We start from the raw sequence: 25,105 nt of genomic DNA, 5'->3' as shown, positions 1-25,105 counted from the left end.
TTAAAGTGAGCACTGTACCTTTAAAACAAACTGTTCCCTGTTTCTGTCCCGACGGTTGAACCGACCGGTGGCCACGTACGGCTGCGTGCTCAACAGTTATCCCACGGTCTGCTCGTTAACGGGGGGACCACTTTATCCGGTCATCGACGTGACTTTGACGACATATAAGATTATTTTAACCGCTTCAAGTGAAATTGTGCTGGCAGAGGAGCGGAGGGGTGAAGTTTTGAATGAAGGTTCCCCGCTGGGACTGTTAAGCGGGAGGAGGGGGGCAGTTTGTGGGGTCGTCCGGGCTATCGGATCTGGGATCTGCTCACATTTACAACCAGACAGACGGCGGCTTGTTCGTATCAGAGCCGAGCTGAGCCGAGCTGAGCTGGACGGACGGACTTACGGAGGGGAAGTTTCGCCGAGGAGGACGCGGAGTTTTTAACTTTTTTTGTGATTTACCCGGACTATAAAAAGAGCTGGAAAGTTTGGAATAACAGAAAAGTTTCGACCTGGGTCCGGACCCCTGTCTCCTGACAAGACTTCGAGCCTCTGGACTGTAAGCTAATAATTCACTCTGGAAATACCACTCTTTTACAGACTTGTGATTTAGTTAGAGTTTAACCAAAAGAAAAAAGATACAACTTTACTTTAGTTTGTTGAAGCAGACACGCAACTTCGAAATGGATAAATACGAGGATTTGGGACTCGAGGCGAGTAAGTTTATCGAAGACTTAAACATGTATGAAGCATCCAGAGATGGTTTATTTCGAACCAGGAGGGATGCAGGAAACAACCCCGACTTTGAAGAGACAAGAAAAGTTTTCGCCTCTAAAATGACTAAAATACACATGCAGAAACACCAGGAGGAGATGGCGAGAAACAACCAGGCCATTAAAATGAATGGTGGATACAACAGCGCTCATTACACCAAAGACAGACCGCCCATCAATAGTTACAGGCAGCCGGGTGAGGCGGCAGCGAAGCCCCCGATACTGTCTGGCCCTGTGCCGGGCACCACGGCTGGGAATCAGTACGCGCAGTTTGACGGACAGAAACACCACACAGGCGTTCAGTCTGAACCTCCAGCCGGCAGGGCATATGGCTACGGAAACAATTACGATAATAAGGAGCGCTTAGAGCCACATTCCTACCAGCACACCTCCCCTACTCCCCCTAGCCCAGGAAGCGCGGCTCACAGCGCGCCCACACATGCTCGTAACCCCGTCATCCAGCCCGATGCCTGGGCCCCATCCGGTGAGAGCCAGCGCTCCCCATCTTTGTCTGGGTCTGGGAGCAGCAGGGCGTTACAGCACCAGTCTGCACCTCCCACTGCCAACAGTGTCCCACCCCAGCAGAACCAGGCTGTCACCCCGGTTGTTAACCAGAGTCCACCCTCCTCCACCGGGCCAGCTAGGGGATGGGCGGGAGAGCCCGCTGGCTCAGCTACACCAGACCTCATCCCTGCCCTGCCTCTGAGTGCCTTCACAGGTGGAGCTGACGTGCAGATGAAGCAGTTTCTCATACACACTGCAGCCCATTATGAGCCACCTTCTCCAACTTCAAGATCCTCTACCAACCATAATGGTCCAGTGTCAGCTTCCTCACTTCTACCTGCAACCTCTGAGACACTTCAGACCAAAGCCCAGATGGCAACTTCCCCGTTGATCCCTGCCAGTGTCTCCAAAAGCAGCAGCAGCCAGGCTCAAGGCCACAGCCAAATACTTGCACAGGCTACCAGCGCTGAAGCTGACGTCCTGTGCTCCCCCAAGAGTGGCCAACCACACTGCCAGCCTCTCCTCACGCAGCCTCCTGAACAACCTTCAGCAGCTGAAATAAAATTAGAGGCCCTCACTAAGCGGCTGGAAAAAGAGATGGATGCCCAACCGAAGGCTGACTACTTTGGTAAGACAGTCTCAACTACCCAACATCAACAAGGGGCTTCAGTCAGTTAAGCCACCATTGAACGACAGAACCGCCCACCCACATTTCAGAACATAAATCCACTTGTTTTTGATTTACACATGCACAGTCACCCTTTGTCATGCTGTCTGTGTTTCCCTTGTGTGTTTGTTTCTGTAGCTTAATCAGAAGTGCCACCCCGTTTTCTTGTCTTTGTTTGATGGCATTCTTCAGTGATGGTCTCTTTGCTGATAAAATAGCTGAATTTCGTAGGTAGACGCTGTGGGAGGCCTCTGTCTTTCTCATGTGGAATGCAGACAGAATAATTTTCTAATTAGTTCCATGTTGTTTTTAAATGATTCATTGTCTGCCCTCTTGGCCACCGAAACAAACCCTTCAGCAATAAAACACGGGACAAAGGCCAGACAGAAGAATGTTGCCCTCTTATCGCCTCCACAGAGATTGAATGGTTAGTCTGTGATTGTATTAATGTTCCATCCCATGTTGAGTTTGTTTGACTGGCAGTGTCATTCACTGGTTTCCAAATGATGTCATTATTATAGACCTGTGCTTGCACATTTCTCATGACTCTTTTTATGAGCATGCCATGCATGCTTGTGCAGCTGAGGAACACGTGTGCACAGGGAAGATGTGATGAAAGACAACACCTGTGGCTGTTAGTTCTGGCTTTTAGGGGCACATTTTTATAAGACGTTGCATATTTTATCTTGGAGATCATTTCTTGTTTTTTGAGCTGCCTTGATCTGTCCTTGCATTTCTTGGAATTAGATATATTTGAAGTGTATTATATTATTACAAAGGCATGAATAGGAGGGGTTAAGTCTTGTAATTCAGTGCATGCTTGTTTATATAGCACCATTCAGACACAAATGCAATTCAAAGTGCTTTACAGGAGAATAGACAATACATACAAAGTAGGACATTATAAAAATCAGCTCAGATGCAACTAATATTTGAATCAATGCATAAGGTCACTGGCTGACAGACAGGCAGGCAGGGTTTTTGAAAAATGTCCATCATCAGCAGAATGTTCTGGTTTCTATTCCTCGTACATCCGGTGCTCTATTTGGAGGAGCACTATCAGGAAATTAATGCAACATTGTAAAAACACATGTTCTGCTGTGAGGTCAGCTGACAGGATCCTTTCCTGGAGGCAGATGCAATAAATAGGTGGGATGTAGGCATGTTGCTGGGAGTTTGTTTTTGCCAGAGAGAGCTGGTAATCACGTGGTGGCCAGGTGTTTGCAGCCAAGGCCATTCATGAAAATGGGATGTCCCACTAGTGAGAGGACAAGTGTGAGATCGGGGATATCTGGTTCAAAGCCACAGAGCACCCTATTACATACAATCACAAACACACACGGCCCACCCTTGCCTCTCTGCTGTAGGAATTTCCTGCTGGAATGCCACAATTGTAATTCACAGCTTTCCTCAGCCCGTTGATGTGCTTATGTTAGTGTGTAAGGGAAGATGTTCTGGCCTACGTCACTGTCACGACATGGCTCAGAAATAGCACAGAGACGTTAAAATAACGGACACGTGGGAGAGCACAGTGTGCAATCAGCAGAAGTGTAGGTTTTACATTTGTATAGTGTCTTTTTTTCACACACACAGTCCCACATGTATCCACACACAGTTCCTGGATGGAGTTTCCCACCAGACCATGGCTCATTCTCTGAGTCATGCTTTCATGCCAGAATAAACTTGTGTAGGCTAGTTTTCTCTACAAAACTTAAGTTTGATTAAGGTTGACTTTCAAAGTGTATATGACATTTTAAATACACTTAATATTAGAGCTGCAATGATTAGTCAATCAAAAGAGAATTAGTTGCCAACTGTTTCAATAATCATTATACTATACATGTATAATAATTGTTACAGTCATTTTGTAATTGTTAAACATTTGCCAGTGCCAGCTTCTTAAGTGTATGGATTTTCTGCTTTTCTTTGTCCTTTAAGATAATAAATGAAATGTATTATGGACTGTTGGTTGGACAAAATAAGCAATTTGAAGATGTTACTTTTGAGTCTGTAAAATGTTGATGAGCTTTTTTGACATTTTGTAGACTAAATAGTAGATTGTGAAAATTTTAGTTAGTTGCATGTAAAGGTGGCCGCTGTCCACCGAATTCTCTTATGACAGTGTCCTTAGTGAAACATCAAGTTGGAGGATGGAGTTGTCATTGAGGTTGTGTGTCCCCTCAGAGTTGCCGTATGGCAGTCGTAACTACTCGTTACTTCTGTTTCCCACTTTCGCTCAGACCGACTGAACTCACCTGTTATCACGACATACATTTAAAAGGGTCTTCGTGTCTGCACTGCATGTTTGAAAGAAACCCACCAACAGCGAAAAGCATACAACGCTGCCCCCAATGTGAATTACGTGTCTTTAGTTTGCCCAAATGAGGAGATTTAATAAGAAGAAAATAAACGGGACATCGAAAAATAACAGTGCACTGAGCAGAAACAAACTCCTTTTTATTCTCTCTCTTACAAATGCCAGCAATTCCTGCCTTGAAGCTACTCTGAGGGGGACACACCACTTTATTGCGTTCTCAGGTGGGGGGGCATTTTAAATCAAAATGTTATGATGGCACAGTCCTTAGAAGTTAATGACGTTCAGCCATCGGTGATGGATGATGCCATCATCTGTCAGCTCCCTGTTGCATATATTGTCATATTTGTAGATGCCATTGTATTTGATGATTATTAAGTTAAACCTGACGGCCGTGTCACTTAAATTCAGTCCTGTCAGCTGTTGTGTTGTGTTAAGTGACACGGCCATGTTTAAATTATCCAGTGAGTTGTTTCCATTTATGCCAGGATCCATCAGAGTTCCCAAACGTACACCTAGTTCTGATTGGCACAACTGCAGGGAAAAGTTCTGGGAAGTTCTGGGAAAATGAGTCCAATGCCAAACGGCTGCACCAGGGGAACAATGAGGAATGTCTGAGGGAAGAGAGCAAGGAATTCTAGAAATGAGGTCTAAGGATGCGAAGGGGAGGGGAGTCCCAGACGAGTTTCGAGGTGCCTGCGGTGCAGTTGAATGGAAGAGCAGACAAATGGGAGAGATTTAGGGAAAGGTCTGTGGATGCCTCTTTGTTATTGACCACGAGAGCCTGAGAGGATGTGAGATTTATAGACAACTTCATCCAAGAGGGGAGAAGTGGTGGGACATCCCAGTGTTTAGCCTCCCTGCTTCCTCTGACTTTCACACACACACACACACGCACGCGCGTGCACACACACACACACACACACACACACACACACACGCATTCAGATGAACGTTTAGTGTTGTGTTAAGATGGAGGATTAATTTATCCCATCTGGCTGCTGAGTGGAAACCTTCATCTTAACTCTTCCCAGGGATTCTTTGCTTCTACTTTGGCAGGCTTTGTGGGCTGACTTTTATTTGTGTTTGTGTGTGTGTGCGTGTGTGTGTGCGTTTGTGTGTGTGATTGTGATTTCCTTTCATTCACATCCATGTGTCTGTTTGTCTATGAATATATGGCCTGTGGTATAACTGAATTTAATATGCGTTGCCACTTCTTCTGGGTGTGGCGTCTGTCTGCTGTGGTAAATGTTAGAAAATGATGCTGTAGGTGACTCAACTTTCAGTAAATTAGAGTGAATGAGAGTGTTGTACATGCTACTTAACTACTACTTTTTAAGTTAAATTAATAATGTGGTGGATATGGTTGTAGATGGGATTTGGTCAAAATTTTGAGTGAGAAAAATTGTCTTTCAGTGCTAAGTCTACTTCTTAAGATCTGAATACATGGGGTTTCTTGGAGATGTGTTATTTTCACAACCACATTAAGCGTCCAGCTAGAATAGTAGCAGTGCACACTGTAAACCATCCTAAACCAAGTGTAAGTAGTTTAAAGCCATGTTTTACCATGAAGATTGTATGAAAACTAGCCAGTAGGCTAGCAAAAAAATCAAGCAAGACTGTTGTTGTGATAACACTCACTAACTAACTGCTTCAGTGTGTAGTGAGGGTCTCATTTTCAGCCAGTGGCATATTGGCAAGCGGGCAGCCATCTACTGGGAGTTTTGACAGCTGGGAAAGGTGAGGGAGGGTAGGAGGGGTAAAGTTTTGGCTGCATGTTTTGCTTCCCCTCCCCCCGCTTGAAGCAAGCAGTCAGTCCCCTGAATAATCACACTGTTTTGGAACATAGGACTCTGGCCAAAAGCAGATTTGTAGTGGCCCAACCGGTGAGGAGGTTACTATGAAAATAAGGAATTTTTAGGTCCTGAACAGGAAAAGAAAAAGGCAGACTTTTATTGCATTTTTGTTCTCATGGGGCATACAATTCAGAGCTATTAAAAGTTTAAAGGGGAAAATGTCCTTGGCTCTGTGTCAGATCTCAAAAAAGTCCTGAGAGAGAGTGTTCTTTACAGTGTGTGTTCCTCAGAATCCTGTAGCTGCTTCATTGATTGTTCTGTGACATGAATTGTTTGTAGTCAACGTTCACTGAAGAAAAGCAGAGAATCTGATTTACTGCTACTTTATTGTGTTTTCATGTAAGCTTGAAAGACCTTACGTAAGAGCAACATCCTTCAGCTATCTAATAATATCCCTCTATTATCTCTAAATCTTCTTTCCAGCCATTGGGGCCTCTGATGATGCGTCCTCTGTTGTGGCATTAGGAGAGGCTTTAGCCAAGTTGTATGTTGTATTACTGACAGTCTATGAAGAGAAACATTTGAAAAAGTTTATAGAATAACAGTGTGTTCTGAAAGGGGGCAGCCGCGTGATGCGTGTTGGATACAGAGGAAACAGAAGTTTCTTTGTGAATGTTCGAGGAGGACCTGGGCTGGGCTGGGCTGGGCCACGCTCATCTGCTGAGCTCCACTTCTGTCTCCAGAGAGTTTTTCTATAAATCCACCACATACAAATAACCTCATGCACACTAAAAGAGGGAGGGGTTTTGGGTTTTGCTTTAATCCTCGATTGATGCCATTGCCCCTTCTATGTTACTTTAGGTCAAAACTTGATGAGTAGATGATCATGTCACACCATATTGATTGATTGATTGATTTAGCTGCTAGCTGACTGCTCATTAGGGCCAGCAGTGATGGGGGTTGTTACTTGTGATACTCCACATGTCAGTTGTCATATTACAGCATGTCATGCGGTGCAGGCTCAGAGGGAGACATGAGGTCATGGCGGGGAAGTGAAGCGATCAAAGATAGTATTTTTATGGCAGGTCTCAGATCAGGAAAGCAGTGTTGCATCCGAAGCAGCTGCAGATAAAAAGTTGTTTTTTATTGATCACATGGAAGCCCTGTGTTGTTCATGAGCTGTTCAAAGTCAAGGGAGAGATTATGTAATATTGCCTGACATTCTCTCATGTGATTTGCTTTTTAAAGGCCTGAACTGGTATTATTCATCCAACACAGGAGAGTTAACTTTTGCTTTTATCTTCTTTTTATCTCTATTTCTTTCTTTTTTTTCATTTTTTCTGCATGTTCTTCTCAAATCTAGCTGGCTTGGATGAGTGGATGGATTAATATTACTCCCATGTCTGTTAGGGTAGGAACATTTGATCAAAGACTTTATTAACAGACCTCTCAGTCTCTGAGCCAAGTCAAACAAGCAAATAAGGATATATTTCCGCTTTCACTGATACAGTCGGCTAACCAGCTTCCTGACTTTTGTGGAGCGATTTTTTTTTTCTCTGTCTCCATTGTTTTTGTCTAGTTGATTCTTTTGTCTTGATAAAATAAACAGTGTCTTAATTTATATCTCAGATTTAGCATTTGATCAATGTAGTATGTGACCACTGATTAAAATGTCTTCATCTGACTTTTTCATTTGTTGTGTTGTGTTCCAGGAGTCTGCGTTAAGTGCAACAAAGCCGTGTATGGAGCCAACCAGGCCTGCCAAGCTATGGGTAGCCTCTACCATGACAACTGCTTTACCTGCAGCGCCTGCAGTAAGTAAAAACACATGCACAACACACCTTCATTGAGACCTTTTGTTACCATTCAAGCACTTTCACCTTCTCTCCTCGGTTGATTCACACGTAAACTTCAGCCACCTCCTGAATAATGGACTGCTAAAGACCCTGTCCTCTTGATTTATAAGTGGTACCTTCCTCTTCAGTCGTTCACTGGCCCGCGCAAAAACACACAATTATTTGGGGATTACTGTCCTGTGCTGCTGGTGTTTGGTTTCTGGGTGTGCCAGTCACTCCTCCAGCCCACACAGAGCAAGACTTTTTGCCGCCCTAGTTCATCCATCAGTAAATAAAATAGCTTTTAGTATAGATTAATGCTCTGAGTGTATCCAAATCATGTGCAAATATTGAGACTGAAAGTCAGCAGGAACTTATAACAAGTTATCTACAGGGCTTATTTGTTTAGAAATACTTTTCCAACGACTTCAAAGATGATATCTGTTTTTTGTTTGTGTGCTTTTGGTTTTAATTACGTGAGACAGATGCCATTTTAGGAAAGGTAGCATAATGTTTCAACTGCACAAAAGTGAACTGTCTAATATTCATCTATTCATCTGTTCTGTCACTGTGACCTCTGTGTTATGTGTCAGTGTTGGCCAGGTTTTTGGTTTTGTCAGTTAAGACAGTTAACCTGAACAATTAGGAAGCAGCCAGGTATCAGTTTAGGTTCAGTGCTCTGACTGCTCTGTCCAATGTTTGTGTGACCTGTAGATTCCTGCCTGGACTGTCTGGCTCTCTGATCCAACCAATTAAATCTTTGTCCCAATTATCAGATGGTGGGTATGTGGAGTATTTATGGCACTGCCGTGACCTCTGCTCATGCCCATTATTCTGCAGCACCTTTGACCTCGCTGCTTATGCCCCCAAATGTATGATTAACATCCCTGTGTGTTATTTTTACACACCATTGTGTGTGTGTGCGTGTGTGTGTGTATGTGTGTGTGTGTGTGTGTAAAATGAAAAAGAGGAGACACAATGTGGCTCTGAGTAAAGCTGATGTCTAAAGTGGGGGGAGAAGAGTTTACACACCACATACCTCTCATAGCTGGCTCCACGTGAGGGCATAAGGGTTGTACTCGCTGTGAGTGGCCCCAGGGAAAAGCATCTCTGCTGGGGAGGAATGTAGGCACAGGGGCCCTCTGTGGGTCTGGCTCCAGGAGGACACTGGGTGCTGTTATGTCAGCTGTGTGCAACAAGATGGGAGTACAGTGGACAGGGAGACCTTTCAGGGGAGTACACAACTCACCACACACAACCAGAGCATGGGGGTACACTTGTACATACACATGCCTCTGTATTCTTACACCCACACAGTAAACAGTGTGATGACGTCAAATATGCGGGTTAATGATTTGTTGATTAGTCACTATTAAGATTTTTTGGGATAAAAAGTGTGATAACTGTCAATCAGAGATGGGTACAAATTCATCAAAAGAATCTTGTTACAAGGAACTTCCTGCCAAGCCCTTACTCCACCAGTTCCCCCAAGGTGACGGAAAGGTAGGAGAATATTCCTAATGGCAAGTAGAGCACAGCCTGCATGTCTGGGATTCGGCACTTCGCTGTAGGGGGGCTTCCCTTCAGGCTAAACATTGACTGCTGGCGAACAGTTAACAGTACAACCCAATTTTAGTTGGATATTAAGCTCAAGTCTGTCAGTGTGCTGTTGTCAGAGAAACCTGTTTACACAGTTCGATAATTGCATAATCTGTGACTAAGAAACAAATTGCCTATCTTTATGTGCTTTTGATTTGTATTTTTTTCGTGTATATTTATATGTAACATTTACCTCAGCTAGAAATGACTTCACAATTATATGTGTCTTACTCTTGACATTAAGAGTCTTCTTTTTTTATAATTCTAATAGAGAAGCAGTGAGGATGTAATTTGAGTTAGTAAGGAACTGTCTGAGAATCTGCTTTCATAATATCCACTCTCTTTTCTCTGCCTGTTGGCAGGCTTTGGAGAGTAAAAACAAGGATCTGATTGGTTCTGAATCCACTGGTATGTTAACATCTGGTGGGTAGATTGTCAGGAAATGTTCCAGGTGCTGTTCTCAGTCTGAAAAATGCATTGGGATGACTAGAGAGAAATCTTGCAGTGTGATAACAATACGATATTGAGCAGTATTGAAGTGCACACATTAGCTCCTCTCTCCTTCTTCAGTGCATTGTGCTAGCTAACCTCGTAGTCTCCACCAAACCAACTACATTATTCTGAGGTCAGCTGACGGCTAGCTGGGGCTTCTTCTTATTTGTTTGTGTTATTCCGTTGCCCACATGATGATGATGAAAATAAATTTTACCAGTCAGCACTACTTTTCCGTTAGTGTACATATCATTTTCAGCAGACTGAATCTTAGAGTTAACAGACTTTGAATGTGAAATTGGTATAATAGAGATGTGCCTCTTTTGCTGAGATGTCTCACCTGAGTAATTTGCTCACAGCAACAAATAGGGCCGAGGCTTGATTAGAAAGTCGTGGCAGGGTCATTGTGAATTCTTATTTTCTGAACGGGATTACTAAGGGAATTCATAGAATGTTTTAATTAGAAAATGGCCTTGTGTTTTGTTCTATCCCCCAGGTATTTTACATTTTTATGAAAGTGCAATAGTCACTGTTCTTTCTTGTGCTTTTCAAATAGTCAGCCCTGACTCCTGACTTTAATTAAGCTCTTATCTTTCCGCAAAGCTCAGAGCCTTCCCTCTCTGACTTGCTGGGAAAAAAAGGAAAGGAATGTGAAGAAGAGGAATGCTCATATCTCATTTTCATCCTCTTCACCCTTCCCTCCTCCCTTTAGGGACACAGTTCCAGGACTGTCTGGCAGTAATTAGCCCAGACCAGTTCCACACCTTGGCCTCCATCGAAATGACTGGTCTTCAGTTAGGTTATTGTGTAAACCTGGCCAGACCTTGGTTACTGCATGACTATTATTATTCTATTAAAGTAGGATAATGTAATTGTGAATAACTGGTTCAGATAATTTCATTTGCCATTGGTATAATGAGATGAATCATGAGGCTTCAATTTATTTCTGATTTCTTTCTTTTTTTTTTCTTCTCTTCTTTTTCTGAAGCTTTATTCATCGTGTAATTCAGGCTCAGCGAAGAACAACAGTGTTTAAGCTCGTTGACCCTTCCAGACAGTGAAAGTATAGCCTTTGATCAATAGTCTGCTGATTTTAAGAGAGAAGTAGAGAATAATAGGGTCAACCTCTATAGCTCAGCCCTTCTTTCCCAGACTAGACTAAAATAATTATATTTTTCTCTTTATATTTTGATTGCAGTGATCTCTGGGTAGGTCTATGTCCTGAAAGGGGTGAAATATGATAATATATGATTGTTAAAGGGTGCAGGGATAAAATAAGCAGGATGTCATGTCTGCTTTTAGCCAATACAGCAAATGAAATACCCGACAAAACAGAGGGCTTCATCACATGGATGCAAAAACATCATCAGCAATTTACAACATTGTCCTTGATCGCCTAATGCTCCCAGTGATATACATTTTTTCTGGCTCATACGTTTATTTTGGGTGTCTACTGTCCATTGCTGCAGTGCCCCAATTCACCCTCTGTCTGAAGGTTCAGTTTTAGGGCTGTCAAACACACAGGTAAACTCGAGGCGACACAACGGCCGAGCTTCCTTAACCAGTTCTTTGATGCCAGTTTGGTATGCCAAAAGTTTCAGTGCCTGTCTTAAGGGCACCCTCCAGTCCAAAAGGACAGGCTGCTGTTTATTTTGCATCCATGGCTTTAGTTGGGGCATTGCTGAGGGCAGTGACTTGTATAGTTGCAACGTCAAAACCTCACTGAAGTCCTGATGGCTTGTTTGAAGACACAGTTTGAGAATACACACTGTGTTCATTTTAATGTGGACTGAGCGTTTTGATACTCCCACAGTATTTATATAGCACATAGAACTGCTTTATTATGAAAACAGACAGGCAATTTGGACATATTAAATGGATATAGAGTATATGATTTCATGTAATAAATGGTCATATCACCCAACCCTGTTATGTCCAATATCGAGATGTTTTTCAATGCTAATAAGTTGTTGATTTGTCTATATTCTGCAAGAATTAATCTAAAGAAAGCTCTGCATTTAAAATGTCCATGTCCTGCACCTAGGTAATGAGAATATCTGGATTCAAATAATCAGGCAAACAGAGCATGTGATGGAACATGCAAGACAAGGATGGCTCCTGTTTACTGAGGTTAACCCTTCCTCTGCCCTGCTGTCCCCTCCTTCACCTTCTCCTCAGAAAATGTGAGGAATGTTCCCTCTTCCTGTGGGACCTGGACAGGAATAGCTATGTGAAGTGTTTTGGTGTTTGTGTGTGTGCCTGCCAGATCCAGACTGTAGAACTATTAAAGCACACAGACAGACAGGAAGCACAAAGCATGTGGAAAGACACCAGAAAGGAGCAAAGAAGAAGAATAGCAGGTCGTTGTAGGTCTTTGCCTGTGGAGTGTTTAATCTGTTGCACCTGTCTAGTAATTGGATTTAATCTGTGTATTTCTCACATGTGTTTGATCCAGATGATCTTCCTTGTCCTCCTGAAGCCTGCTCTGTGTCCCAGCAATATTATATTAAGACACCAGCCCACCACAGATCCGCTGTTTGATTTATCAGCCTCGGATTCAGCAGGATATAATGAATATTGCAAGAGGGTCCATTACCTTCAAATGGGTGTAATTAATCACCACAGTCTTTATGCATTAGTGCTGTAACTATTTTCTGAGACTGAGCTCATGACTTTGCAAGATTTTCCACTAAAACATTTCAACATGCTATCATTGACTTACCTTTTCTTGTCTGCTTTAATCAACTTATTATCATTCAGTAGTTCTTTTTTTAAGAGCGTGTCTTTAAGCGTCCTAGGTGAGGATCTTGCTGTGTATTGCTCCAATGAAATGATACAATTGGACTTTTCTGTCTGTCTGCAGGTCGAAGGCTCAGAGGGAAGGCGTTCTACTATGTCGGAGGGAAGGTTTTCTGTGAAGAGGACTTTCTGGTGAGCATCCAATACATGATCAAATTGTAGTATATCTCAACTGAGGTATGTGGTCTTGTAACCTTCAAACTGCATTAGGTCAGATAACACACATTAATGTTCTCATTTTCAGTCCACATGTTCATTGTCTCCAGGATTTCAAAACTCTGTTTTTATGATCAACAAGGGATTGTCACTTTTTCCTCAAATCACAGTCAGTTACACTGTACACACTTAAATACAATCTATAATGCATCAGCCTTCATCTTAAATACAAAATATCGGTTGGAGACTTTGACCTCGTGGCCCAGTTTTAGCACCCAGTGCTGCTGATTCATATCAGTTTTCCCCCCTTGGGTGAGACTGGTAGGAGGTCAGTAACTGGAGAAACTGCTTTGCTATGTTGGTCGGGTGGAGGGTGGTCAGGCTGTTCACACCAGTGCCGAATGACTGTGAGTACTTTCACTATGCAAATAATAGGACGCACATTAAACACAGTTGAAAGTCTTTGAAAATGTAAATTTGCGTCATGTTTCGTCTTCACAAGATATCCAACCCTTTTTGTTAGCAGTATGTATTACCCCAAATCATCCTTTTAGTCACACCGTCAGTAGTTTGGTGCTTGTTTACCTAAGGAGCACTGTCTGTGTAAAACCCCATCTAATTGCCTTTCCACTAAAACCTCTTAGTTGGACAATTAAAATCAGAATTCATACAGAATTAAATTTGCTCTGGCTCCGCTCCCTCTATATGCTGTTAATTACATCTGCTCTTCTGCCAGGCCTGTTAGTGTGGCTTCTCTTGACTGACACTGCTCATACATAATAACGCATTATAAAAGCTAAGTTGACTGATTTAAATACCGTATGAGTTAATGCAGGAACCACAATCATATTGACTATAAAAATGTTTTTAAAAATGTGTCCAGTAGTCCATGATACATATCACCATGAAGTTTATGTTTGAATATGCAGTTGATGCATTATCTTATTAAAACATTTACTTGGATACATTGGATAAAGCCAGGTTCAAACTCATTGCTTAATTTTGAAGAAGTTCTAAAGTTTTTTTTTTTACATCTCTACTTAAATCAGAAAGTAGTGTCCCCTCTTCAGAATATACGTGGAAATATAGCTGGAGTGGAGATGGCTGTCTGAGAATATGAATAAACCTTAAGTATATAAACACCTAAATGTTTTTTTGGACATTCTCTTTCCACTTGTCTCAAAGGAGACATATTATGGAGGCATAATAGCTGGCTAGTTTCTCAGAAACTGAAACCAGTGATTTTTAGCAGATTTTAGGAGGGATTTTAGCACAACTACACATGCTAAACCTTATAGTCTGCTGTAGATTGTGCCTTAGAGACACTGTGCAGTTGCTCAGTCTGAAACAAAGTCAGAAATTTCAACCATCCTTTAAGTAACCAAATTCCAATGACCTCACTGTCGTCTTTTCTCTCTCTGTTGAAGTACTCTGGTTTCCAGCAGTCTGCAGACAAGTGCAACGCATGTGGACATCTGATCATGGACATGGTTAGTGTCTATTTCTTCTCTCAGCTGTGTGTACTTTTGTGTGTTTGTGTGTGCGGGTCCAAGCCAGTGATCTCAGCAGAAATGCAGAGTTACTTCACCCTAAATGAGCTTTTTGTGGGCACATCTGGTTAAAGACTCAGGAAGAAGCTTTGGCTGTGCATGTGCGACTCTCTCACACATACACACCCTCACACACATACAGTCTCATGAGTAAAAATCAAACTGACACACACTCGCACAATTGATATGAGTTATTAGTTATATATTATCCTGAATACTCTGGGTGGGCTTATTCTTGGCTTTATCTTATTTTTAGCTGCTGTTAGGACCCAATATCCCCACAGGGATCATGAAAAATTCATCTAATCTAAAGGCAAAGATTTTTTAAGAACAATGGCTATTTTGATTATATTGGATACAAATATTAAGGAAATGTAAACAGCAGTAGCAGGATAAAATTGAGTATTGATGTCCCATTATTCTTCGCTCATTACTGTCTTTATAGATCCTGCAGGCCCTCGGGAAGTCATACCACCCTGGCTGTTTCCGCTGTGTCATCTGTAATGAGAGCCTTGATGGAGTGCCCTTCACCGTGGACACTGAAAATAAGATCTACTGTCTCAAAGACTACCACAGGTGAGCATCATCTCAAGGGAACACAAGGGCAGGACCCAGATTTATCTGTGTTAAGTTGGTTTAGCATGGGGATGGAAAAAAAATGTCTTGGTGTCATATTGCAATTTAAGTGACGGCACAGCTACTTAACTTTCCCTTGTTATTGCAGGATGTAGTTGAGAAGGGTTGACCAAGTTTCTCTGAGCCACGTGTAGTGGACACATTAGAAGTGTAGCCAGGGATGAACGGAGAGGGAGAAAAGATTGCTGTTCAGTTAGAGGTGTAAGATTGGCGTGCTCCTTTGGTCCAAACCCAACAGTGACAAGCTCTGTGGGGACAAAATTCAGTGTAACATCTGAGTAAAAAAAAACCAAAAGGTTTTCGTGTGTGGAAGTACAACAGATGCCCCTGTAATGCCTCAACAGCTACAGGCTTTCTTCTCCCTGCTGGGACAACATGTACAGCACAGCCAGGCACATGGCTGATCACTGTCTGGCAGCTCCCACATGTTCTCTCCGCTGATTAAATCAGACAAACCTTATTGTGTATACAGTAATTGTTTGCCTTTTACCCACAGTCATACCCATCCACACTGAGAGGTCCTTTGTTATTCCCTCAGACATCCAGGTGCCTGCCATGTGTGTGGAAATAATGAATTCATTTTGCTTTTTGTTTTTCCAACTCCTGTCTGGATTTGGGGGATCACGTGTGTGAGGAGAAAGCCAGCACATCTGCAAACCTGGCGTCTTTGTAGACGAATCAGAATCTTGAATCTGGTTAGAGTCAGTAGGGAGAGGGGGGCTCAGCAGGTTTAAAGGTTCCGAGAAGGGCATCAAATATGAACTGGGACATTAATAGTCTCCAGATAGGGGGGAATTGAATTCAGTTACTTGTTTGAATGCAGTTCAAAATCTCAAATCATTATGCATCTCGCTCTTTCAGGGTCCTGGCGCCTAAATGTGCAGCGTGTAAACAGCCTATCCTGCCCTCAGAGGTAAGCGAACACTCGGGGTCATGATTAGATATTATCATATGTTCTCTCATTTTATCATGTTTTGACACATATGAGAGCTCAAGTTCTCATATTCAAGGTATTGTGGTTCAATTGTGTAAATCAATCCATTAAAAATGTCTCAAATCTTTCACAGTTTGAGATGTTTATCCTTCGAAAAGATTTATATTGGTTTTGAATGTAGGGGTTTGAGGAAAACCGAAAAGAAATTCAGCCATTGGGATTTAGTTTTGACCAGTGGATTTTGAATACTTAAGTGGACATAGATAGTGGTCTGCTTGTTAGTATTAGGGAGTGACTGATACTTGTTTTCTGCTGCCAATGCTAATACGATATTAGTTTGTAAAAACATTCTGATTTTGATATATCTGCCCATATAAGGACATTTTTTGCAACAATCCCTTAAATGTGTTTATAAAACTTGTGACTGGTGACACAGATCTAATGGAGGCAGGCTATTTTACAGTTTAACAATAAACTTCCAAAAATTACCTCAGTGGAAATGTATTACAACTACCCCAATCTTACTCTGGCTTATTGGTGCACATTGGCCAACAGAGGCCGATACAGATATATCTGTGATAGGCCAGTATTGGCTGACTGAAATTTCCATCAGGTTCTAATCAGTGCACCACTAATTTTATCCACATCGCTGACCCATATGTTGTGTGTTTTGTTTGATTATGCTCCAGGAAGTGCAGCTTCTTGTGTTGTGTTCTAGCAGCATGTGTTAGTTAAACGTTTTTTTCATGTATTTTTGTGACATGACGTGCCTGTATTAGTAAACTAATAGTAGAGGGATGGTAGGAAATTAGGGAAGAGAGAGATGGGGAATGAGGGGCTCTTGAGGGCTGTAGCCTGACTTAAACCTTAAACCTCAGCCTCATGCCTTACTTCTCAGTTTACAAGTGACTGTGATAACTTAAATATTGAGTGACACACTAGTATGAACTTAAGATACACCCAGTGGTTGCTGTTGACTGAGGATTATGTTGTTTGTTAGGGTGATCAGTGCAATGTTTTCAATTTCCCTGCAATAAATGAACCTGGATGCACGTAACAATATGATCATTAATTCATGGATGTTTTAACCTGACTCTAGAAGACGACCGGCTCTCTTTTGGACCAAGTTGTTCACCTTTACCTGTAGAGCTTCAAGCACCAGGAGCTCAGCAGACTATAAATCAGTATCTGCTCATGTTGACTCACTCAAGATCCAAACTCTAAACTTGTGCAAGTGCAAGTAGCAGATAGTTCAATATAGCCATATTTCCCACTAGACCACAGGTCAAAACACAGCGAGGCCTAGTATCTCTGAGCTTTGATTCAATGTGGTGTCATGTAAGAGTGGACTGGACTGTAGGGAGAACAGGACATGCTGACAAAGGCAAAGAAATGTCCAAAATTAGAGTTGACTTTGGTGGAATGTCCCCTGCCCTCCCCTTTGAGTAAGCTGTGAGGCTGGTATTTAGAGGAGAGGTAGTGTGTGTGTGTGTGTGTGTGTGTGTGTGTGTGTGTGTGTGTGTGTGTGTGTCTGTTGGGGTAGGGGGCTTAGTCTACCTTCTGCATTTATGTAATTTATGTAACGATTGTTCAGGGGAGGTCCCTCTGATACTGTAAACAGAGAGAGATGACGGAAAAAGAAACAGCTTCTGTCTCTATTGAAGTGAATAATCAGGGAGACAAAGAGCACAAGCAATCTGAGATAGAAGATCTTTGTACAGATTTTTAAAAATGAGTTACAACCACCTTTGGCCCCTTGTGGCTATATCTATGTTTGCCAGTTTGGCTTCTCAGTAAGGCCTATCGTGTTACGAGGTTCTTGAGTATGAGTTCTTTTTTTGTTGTTGTAAAACAGTGAATAGTAAAATCTGAAAATATAATAGAACTTCACTGATACTGTAGCTCATGAAGGATGGATGACAAACCCTTAAGCCCCAAGGTTGTGATGCACGGGAGTAGTTTAAAGGATAGAGAATTCTGCTCTTGGCTGACATCACGGTGCACACGCTTTTTTTCATCGATCTTTTGAAGCTTTTGTCAGGCTTAACAGAACACGACAGTGAAGAGTCTTCTGGCAAAATTGGACTCAGTTGCATTTGTCTGTGTGAATTTCTTTCCAGGGCTCTGATGAAACCGTTCGAGTTGTATCCATGGACAAAGACTATCATGTGGAATGCTATCACTGTGAGGTGGGTTGAAACAGCTCACATTTCAGACGGTTACAAAACTGAAAATAAAGCTTTGCATATAAAGATATTCATGTTGCAGTGGCTCTGAGCCAGGGACGCTCTGAATGGCTCATTAAGAGAAATCATTATGAGTAGATCCCTGATCTTAATTACAGTCTGTAATTATGTACTGCTTAGGAAAGCAGGTATGCAACACCTCATCATCCTTATCTCATCATTTTACTCAAGTGCCTCTTCTTTTTTTTCTTGATTGACAGGTGCTGTTCCTTAGCTTCATGTAAATAAAAATCAGTGGGTTTTGAGTAGCAGCTCCCAGTTAAAATAGTGCTCAACTGTTGAGTGGCTGTTTCTTTCTGGTGGTTTCTCAAGCAGTTCAAAGTGCAGCACCTTGTCTTTGTAAACAGATTTCTTTCTCGAAACTGGAAGCTATAAGGCAGATACGACATCCTTTATCAACCAGAGAACATTGTTTTTTCTTTTAATTTGAGATTTTCTGAAAAGAAGAATTTTCAATCATTTTGCAAATGTATAAATGCCCCTGTTCTAACTGCTTTATTTTTACACTTGCAAGGTAGTTATTGCAGTCCAGTCTTTCTGTCATCGGAAATAAGGCTAATACATGGCAGAGATCAGACCAGTTACCCTCTACTCCAGTGTTCAAGCTTGTGTAATCTTTCAGTGGAGGTGTCTCATCTTTGTGCCTCCTTTTTGTTGTTCAGGAATGTAAGATGGAGCTGAATGACGAGGAGGGTCATCGCTGCTACCCTCTGAACGGCCACCTTCTCTGCCACTCATGCCACCTGAAGAACATCGAGCCGGGCAGCTCCCCTCCCATCACCACCACTTCCTCCTATTAACATTACCATAGGTGGAGGGAGACACCTGGTGGATAAATGGAAGAACTGCCCCGGAGTGACTGACAGCAGGAGTGCATGTACAATTCTTGTTGTAGAGGATTGATTAATGCGGTGTCAAATCATGTTTGATGTGTTTTTTCACATGAATGTTAATGGGGATTCCATTACTCCTCAGGATTTTTGACCCAATAATGAAGTTTTATAATACACCTAAACCATACTTTGAACGCAGTGAAGTATTGCGTTATACTGGCTGCATACTGAATAACTGAAGTGTTGTCATATGATTTATTTTAAATGTAAAAATAAGTTACATTGGCTGTGAAAATATCTGGTTGTCAACTTCCCATTCACACCTATGCTGTGAAATTGCAGTTCAAAAGGTGTCCATAAATCTTCTAACTAAAGGCCTCGTGAGATTAGAGTTTTTTTACAGAATGTCCTGGATGTCTGTTGTGTCTCCACATCAGTTTCTACATGCATTTACCAAGGAGAAAGATCCCAAAAAAGCAACAAATTTGTGTTCAGCATGATTTTAAAAAGGCAAAGCATATCAGCAATTCCCTCCTCTTCCATTTTTGAACCAGTTACCACTGTTCATTTTTTTCTCGAAGTGGTAACACAATTTTCTGTATGCAATAAATCATATCAAATCATTTTGAACACAACCATTCCATAGATATGTAAAAGTAATATGTAATATGTTGCTGTGCCTTTGTATGCTTCAGGCTTACTATCTCACATTTCTATGGCTTTTCTCTTTTGTTGGGTTTAAGAAAGAATGCTTCAGAGAGCCAAATTGTTCTGTTCTGTACAAGATGAGCAGCCATTATTAGTCACATGCAGTCTGCTCTAAGCAGAGATAGATTTGTGAGTTTTATATGCGACTATGGGGAGGTTAGTATTAGGCCACTAGATCTATGTATTTTGTTACATTTGCAACCATTGTATATTTAAATATATATATATATATAGTAGGCCTATACTCATATACGTTTGTTTAACTTTGACTTTTGTGCAAAACCCCTGAGATACTCATTTGATTTCCAAGTGGGAAGTACAGTTTGCCTATTCTGCCGCCCATGTTATTCATGTCTCGAGTTTACTAACTTCATACTTATGTTGCTTGTCATTTAAGGACTTTATTTATAGCCATCTGTAGTTATGACGAAGAACAAACATATATGTGTTGTATGATTGTTGTAAAGAACATATTTAATAAATGCATTTCAATAGACCAAACTTTGTATTTTAATTGTGAATTTTTACATTAGAGAAATATATTGCTCTCAGTGATTTAGAGGCACATTTACAAGCAGACCTGCTTAATATTTATTAACATTAATACATTACTTTGTGCATTCATTGCATTATTGAATGGTTAATTCACAACAGTCCATTTCCATTCAGTAGTTGAAAGTCGTTGTGTCCAATGGGGCATGTGAATATTATATCTTCGGAAGTTGAGCTGAGGTGGACAGGAGTTGAACCCACTAAATTCTATGTGGCCTTTAAATCTTCCTATCGAATCCCACACATTCTCAAGTGGGGTAACGCTACATGAAAAAGGTCAGTGTTCAGATTTGTCTAAATGACTTTATGACAAACATTTAAGCACCTTTAGATTTAGTGACAATGAATACTGAAACTCAATTTAAAACTCACAGCTAGCCTTATGTGCTCAAGCAGAGAGAGTAAACTTACTTGTGACTTGTTCTGTAACATTCCTGGACACCTGTTTGTAACATTTATGTTAACCCTTGTATTATATGTTTCTTTCTCCTTGCCTTAGTTTGGTGTTCCCGGTCAAATTTGACCAGTCTGGTTTAACTGCTCTTACATTACCACAAAAAACATAATTCAAACATAATCACCACCAAATTTTATTTAACACCTTTCAAGACATAGTAAGCATTGCTATCACTGCTAATAACCTATCTTACAAACTAATTGACAGGTTATTGACTTTATATTAGAGTCATTTTAGTTATCTAAGTTAGCCATTAACTGCAAGTGCTGAATTGTCTGCAACTGGACGTGTTTCAGTTTCTTGAAGACGTTTCACCTCTCATCCAAAAGGCTTCTTCAGTTTGAACTAACTGGAGGGGAGTTGCAGGCTTTTAAACCCTGTGTGGGAGTGTCCTTACAGTGTCGTTAAAGACATGTGTGAGCTCTGAGTTTCAGAGTCGTTAGGGCCACTTGTGGGTCGTTGACTTATCCGACCTTCACGTGGGATGTTAGGGCTAGGTGAGCCTGAGAGTTTAGAAGCCTGCAACTGCCCTCCAGTTAGTTAGAGCTGAAGAAGCCTCTTGGATGCACTATTTAGTTACTATAAGCGTACATTTTGTTACCCAGATTCACTCAAATGTTTTGTCCCTAAGCCACAACAAAGTATACCACATTGATAAACATCAGTTGTTTGTGTACATGTCAAAAATATCTGTACATCACACATACTGGTGATTTAAGCACTTTTAGAACCCGAAATTGTTAATCCTGCACTTGAGGCTTTGCAACATTTGTGGCAGAGCTTTGTGTGGGGTTAGGGTTAGAGATGTTGGATTGAATTGCACTCAACTGTGTCTGCACATCTGCTAAGGTGCAATTCAGATCAGGCTCTTGTAATCTATGCCACATGTAAAACAAGTGAGCAGGATGGAATCTGTGAACAATAAATATGTCTCTATAGAAGCAAGGATTAAGATCATCCTCTGCTTCTTTGACGCCAGGGACCATCTCGATTTCTGTGTACACACCCAAAAGGGAACTGGGACCAAGTCCTACTTTTGCCAGGCACATTCCAAAGTAAGCATCATCAATGGGAAAAAGGGGGGTGGTCTGGGTCTCTCTGAATACGACTGAAGCTGTGAAGCCAGACAAGAGGAAGCCACCGCCACTACAATAGGGTTGGAATAACTCTGACTTCTGCAACTGAAAAGGAATATAATACTTGCTCTTTTCTTCTCTAACGGGTCCATACCAGTTCACAGCTCCGGTATAGAGGTGTTTGTCTCCACTATTTTCCTTTAGGCTCTTGAGATAATTAACCATTTTATCTGGGTTGGCAAAGATATCATCATCACCATTGAACAGGAAGTGAGCATTTGGACAGTTTTTTTCCATCCACTCTAGGAAGAGCATCTGCTTCAAGGTGAGATTGTAGAATGTGTCATGGAAGTCCCATTGAAGGATGTCATTGTACTTGTGGTGCTCCATTCTGAGGAGATGGTTCAGTCGTTCTTCCTCATAACCAGTGTCCATGGTTGCTGAGATGAAGACCCTTCTGATCCACACACCACTGGATAACCTCTCTGCACCCCAGGTTTTGCGGATCACCTCTCGGCGCTCATAGTTCACAGGGGAACTTTTAATGACAAGTAGAAGGAAGACTTTTGCCGATCCATAAACTCCTCCACATTTGTCAGGGATGTCCAGCAGCAAGGGAAAATGTCGACAGTGTCTGTAGTAGAGGAAGTCTTGTATATGACTAGGAAGTGAGCTGAAGTTTCTGGTCATGGCAGCAGAATGGTTTCTTTCACATTTTGGCCAGGAGTACACATGGGGGGCTTTGTTGATGGCTGGCTTTGTTTGACGTTCAACCTCTCTCACATCTACAAGATGGTGTTTGGGTCTCAAACCATCCTTGGGGTTATCTCTTCGAGTGATCGTAAGGCTGAATTCTCCACTGAGATAAAGGACCACAAGAAGAGCTGCTGCCAGCAGTGAAGTTGCTGCTCTGCAGCGTGTCCTTATTAAAGCTCTGCAGTGACAGGAGAAAAATAAAAGTTCAGTGTGACATAATATTTCAAAGATTAATATTCATGTCTGCTTGTCCAGTTTGTTGGTTTGGAAAAAATGAAAAAACTTTATCGTATCATAGGTAAGATTAGAATAAAGTATGGTTCTGAAATCATTTCAGTCTAGGAATAGGCTATTTGGTAATACAAATATTGATTTATATATTTCTAGTACTGCCTAATTTCACTGTTTGATTTGAGATATGTGAGCCTGCGTTTCTGAGCACCACACAAAATAGTGGCCGACTCACCATGAGCGATAGTGTTCTAAACTAAGGCGTGCACAAATATCTGGCTCTGAAAACATGTTCTTGCATTTTAAGCATAAAAGGAATGACGCAAACACCCGTTTGAGTCTGAGATGCAGAATGCCATAGCGAGATATATAATGGCCGGGAATGTCACCTATTCAACAAGACTGCTAAAAAACTATTGGCTGATTTTCTTTTAAGTTTGTGGAGGGTGTGGAGCATGAGCTACAGAATCATGGGGCAGATATACAAACTCTTTTTATTTTAGAATGAGTATGATTTGGCCAGGGGTTAAGCTTGTGCACCCACCTCAGATGGGCTGTGCACACCTTTAGCTAAGTGACAATTTTGGCTAAAAAAACAAACAAACCAAAAAAAGTATAAATAATGTCTTTCCATATCCATTTCTTTTAGGTTTCATAACGAGTCCTCATCTGCTTCAGCTGTTTAGGAGAATGCTTCAGCACTGTTTTCCAATAAGCTCCAGAAATGTTTTGAAGACTACAAAGCTTCACCCATCTTTCAACTGACATGGGAGGGAGTATAAAATGATTGAATTTACATTTACATTGTTGTGTAGAACTTCTAGTGAGGGCAGTCTCAAAAACACTTTCTTGATTTCTCTTAGATATACCATGTTTTGATGAAATGACTGCATCCTACACTTTCAACCACTCACAACAGAAGGTGTACTGTCACACTTCAGAGGGAAAAACTAAGGTAAACCCAAATGCAGACACATGGGAGGCAGGATAAGGGGGAAAACAAGAGCTTTATTCCTTACAAAGCGGAAATACAAAGACCCATCAAAAAACTAGAAAACCAAAAATGGTCAAGGACTAAACAAAGTAGCAACTAAAAGCAAAGTTCAAATCAAAATGCAAAAATAAGAAATCAAAATCTAAAACATACCAACGGGAGACAGGGAGACAAACATGCAACAAGAAGGGAGGGGAAAACACAGAGAACAGAAGAGAAGACACAAGACACCGAACCACGACAGTGTCCTTGACTGGGAAAACACAATTAAAGAGATTTCTTTAATTTGAAAAGCATTTTAGCTTGAAATGAAGTTGATTATTTATTAATGTCCATGTTTTTACTGCCCAAAACAACAAAGTATGGAAAACTGATAGGATAAATGTATTTGACATCCATCCCCACCGTGCGGTGCCAGGGACTCTTGCGTCTGACAAAATTAAGTCTAACAAGTAAAACAACATTTTGTTCCCCTCTGCATGCCCTTCGGGGTCGGCCATCCGAGCCCTAAAGCACTTTCTTCTTCCATTATGAAACAAATAAATACTTTACCTGCTTATTACCTGCCTAGCCACAGAAAAAAACTCAAGAAAACTTTGTTGGTTGTGAATATATAAAGAAAAACCTCATCACCTCCCATCGCTTGTAGTACATGCTGACATATCTTAGGGCTTTAAACTCTTTAAACCATAAATTGTTAAAACAAATGACTTACTGATATATGGTGTAATAATCCTGTATCGCCAATGATCTGACTACTAAATGTTCCTGCTTTGTAGCATCAGGGGTTATCTTTGTGTGTGTGTGTGTGTGTGTGTGTGTATGCCATCCTTTTCTTTGATCATGACCAAAATAGAAAGTGTGACATATCCAGTAAGCATCAGAAAAAAGAAAGGAACTGAGATCTCAGGTTCCAATTTTACACATTTTATGTTTCAATTTCTGGGACAGATAGTTGATCATTACTGCTAGAAGAAGTTGGTGGACAGTGTGACCACTACTGTGAAAATATAATTTTTGCAAAGTTAGTTGTTATTTTTACAATGATTAATTGTCATTGAATTTAACACTGCAAGAGTTTAAAAGGTGCTATTTCTATCTTTAAGCCCAATCAATATAGTCTAGTGAAATTCATAATCAACAATACTTACTTTAACATGTTGGTAGATCAGTGTCTGTGGCTCTGCGCTCCTGGAGTCTCCCCCTGCT

The 25,105-nt window shown here is 41.4% G+C and overlaps 2 protein-coding genes across 2 annotated transcripts; one reads left to right on the top strand and one right to left on the bottom strand.

Moving 5' to 3' along the window:
• Positions 1–18: 18 nt before the first annotated feature.
• Positions 19–20,331, top strand: limd1a (LIM domains containing 1a). The gene is made up of 8 exons (XM_030394723.1): positions 19–1,893; positions 7,755–7,856; positions 12,832–12,899; positions 14,351–14,413; positions 14,919–15,049; positions 15,971–16,022; positions 18,164–18,232; positions 18,952–20,331. The coding sequence occupies exons 1-8, from the start codon at positions 672–674 to the stop codon at positions 19,087–19,089; spliced, it is 1,845 nt and encodes a 614-aa protein (XP_030250583.1). The 5' UTR covers positions 19–671; the 3' UTR covers positions 19,090–20,331.
• A 617-nt stretch (positions 20,332–20,948) lies between these two features.
• On the bottom strand, positions 20,949–25,105 carry LOC115567859 (N-acetyllactosaminide beta-1,3-N-acetylglucosaminyltransferase 3-like). Its single transcript, XM_030394724.1, has 2 exons — positions 25,048–25,105; positions 20,949–22,849 (listed from the first exon to the last, which is right to left on the bottom strand). Exons 1-2 carry the CDS (start codon positions 25,053–25,055, stop codon positions 21,580–21,582), a joined length of 1,278 nt encoding a protein of 425 aa, XP_030250584.1. The 5' UTR covers positions 25,056–25,105; the 3' UTR covers positions 20,949–21,579.

This window comes from Sparus aurata, chromosome 17 (genome assembly GCF_900880675.1).
Source record: "Sparus aurata chromosome 17, fSpaAur1.1, whole genome shotgun sequence".
NCBI lineage: Eukaryota > Metazoa > Chordata > Actinopteri > Spariformes > Sparidae > Sparus > Sparus aurata.
The sequence above is the reverse complement of the archived record's forward strand: the minus strand, read 5'-3'. Positions and strand labels throughout refer to the sequence as shown.

Coding starts and splice junctions, on each gene's coding strand:
- limd1a (XM_030394723.1), top strand. CDS start 672: ATGGATAAATACGAGGATTTGGGACTCGAGGCGAGTAAGTTTATCGAA. Junction 16,023..18,163: donor AGCCTATCCTGCCCTCAGAG/GTAAGCGAACAC, acceptor ATTTCTTTCCAG/GGCTCTGATGAAACCGTTCG. Junction 18,233..18,951: donor TGGAATGCTATCACTGTGAG/GTGGGTTGAAAC, acceptor TTTGTTGTTCAG/GAATGTAAGATGGAGCTGAA.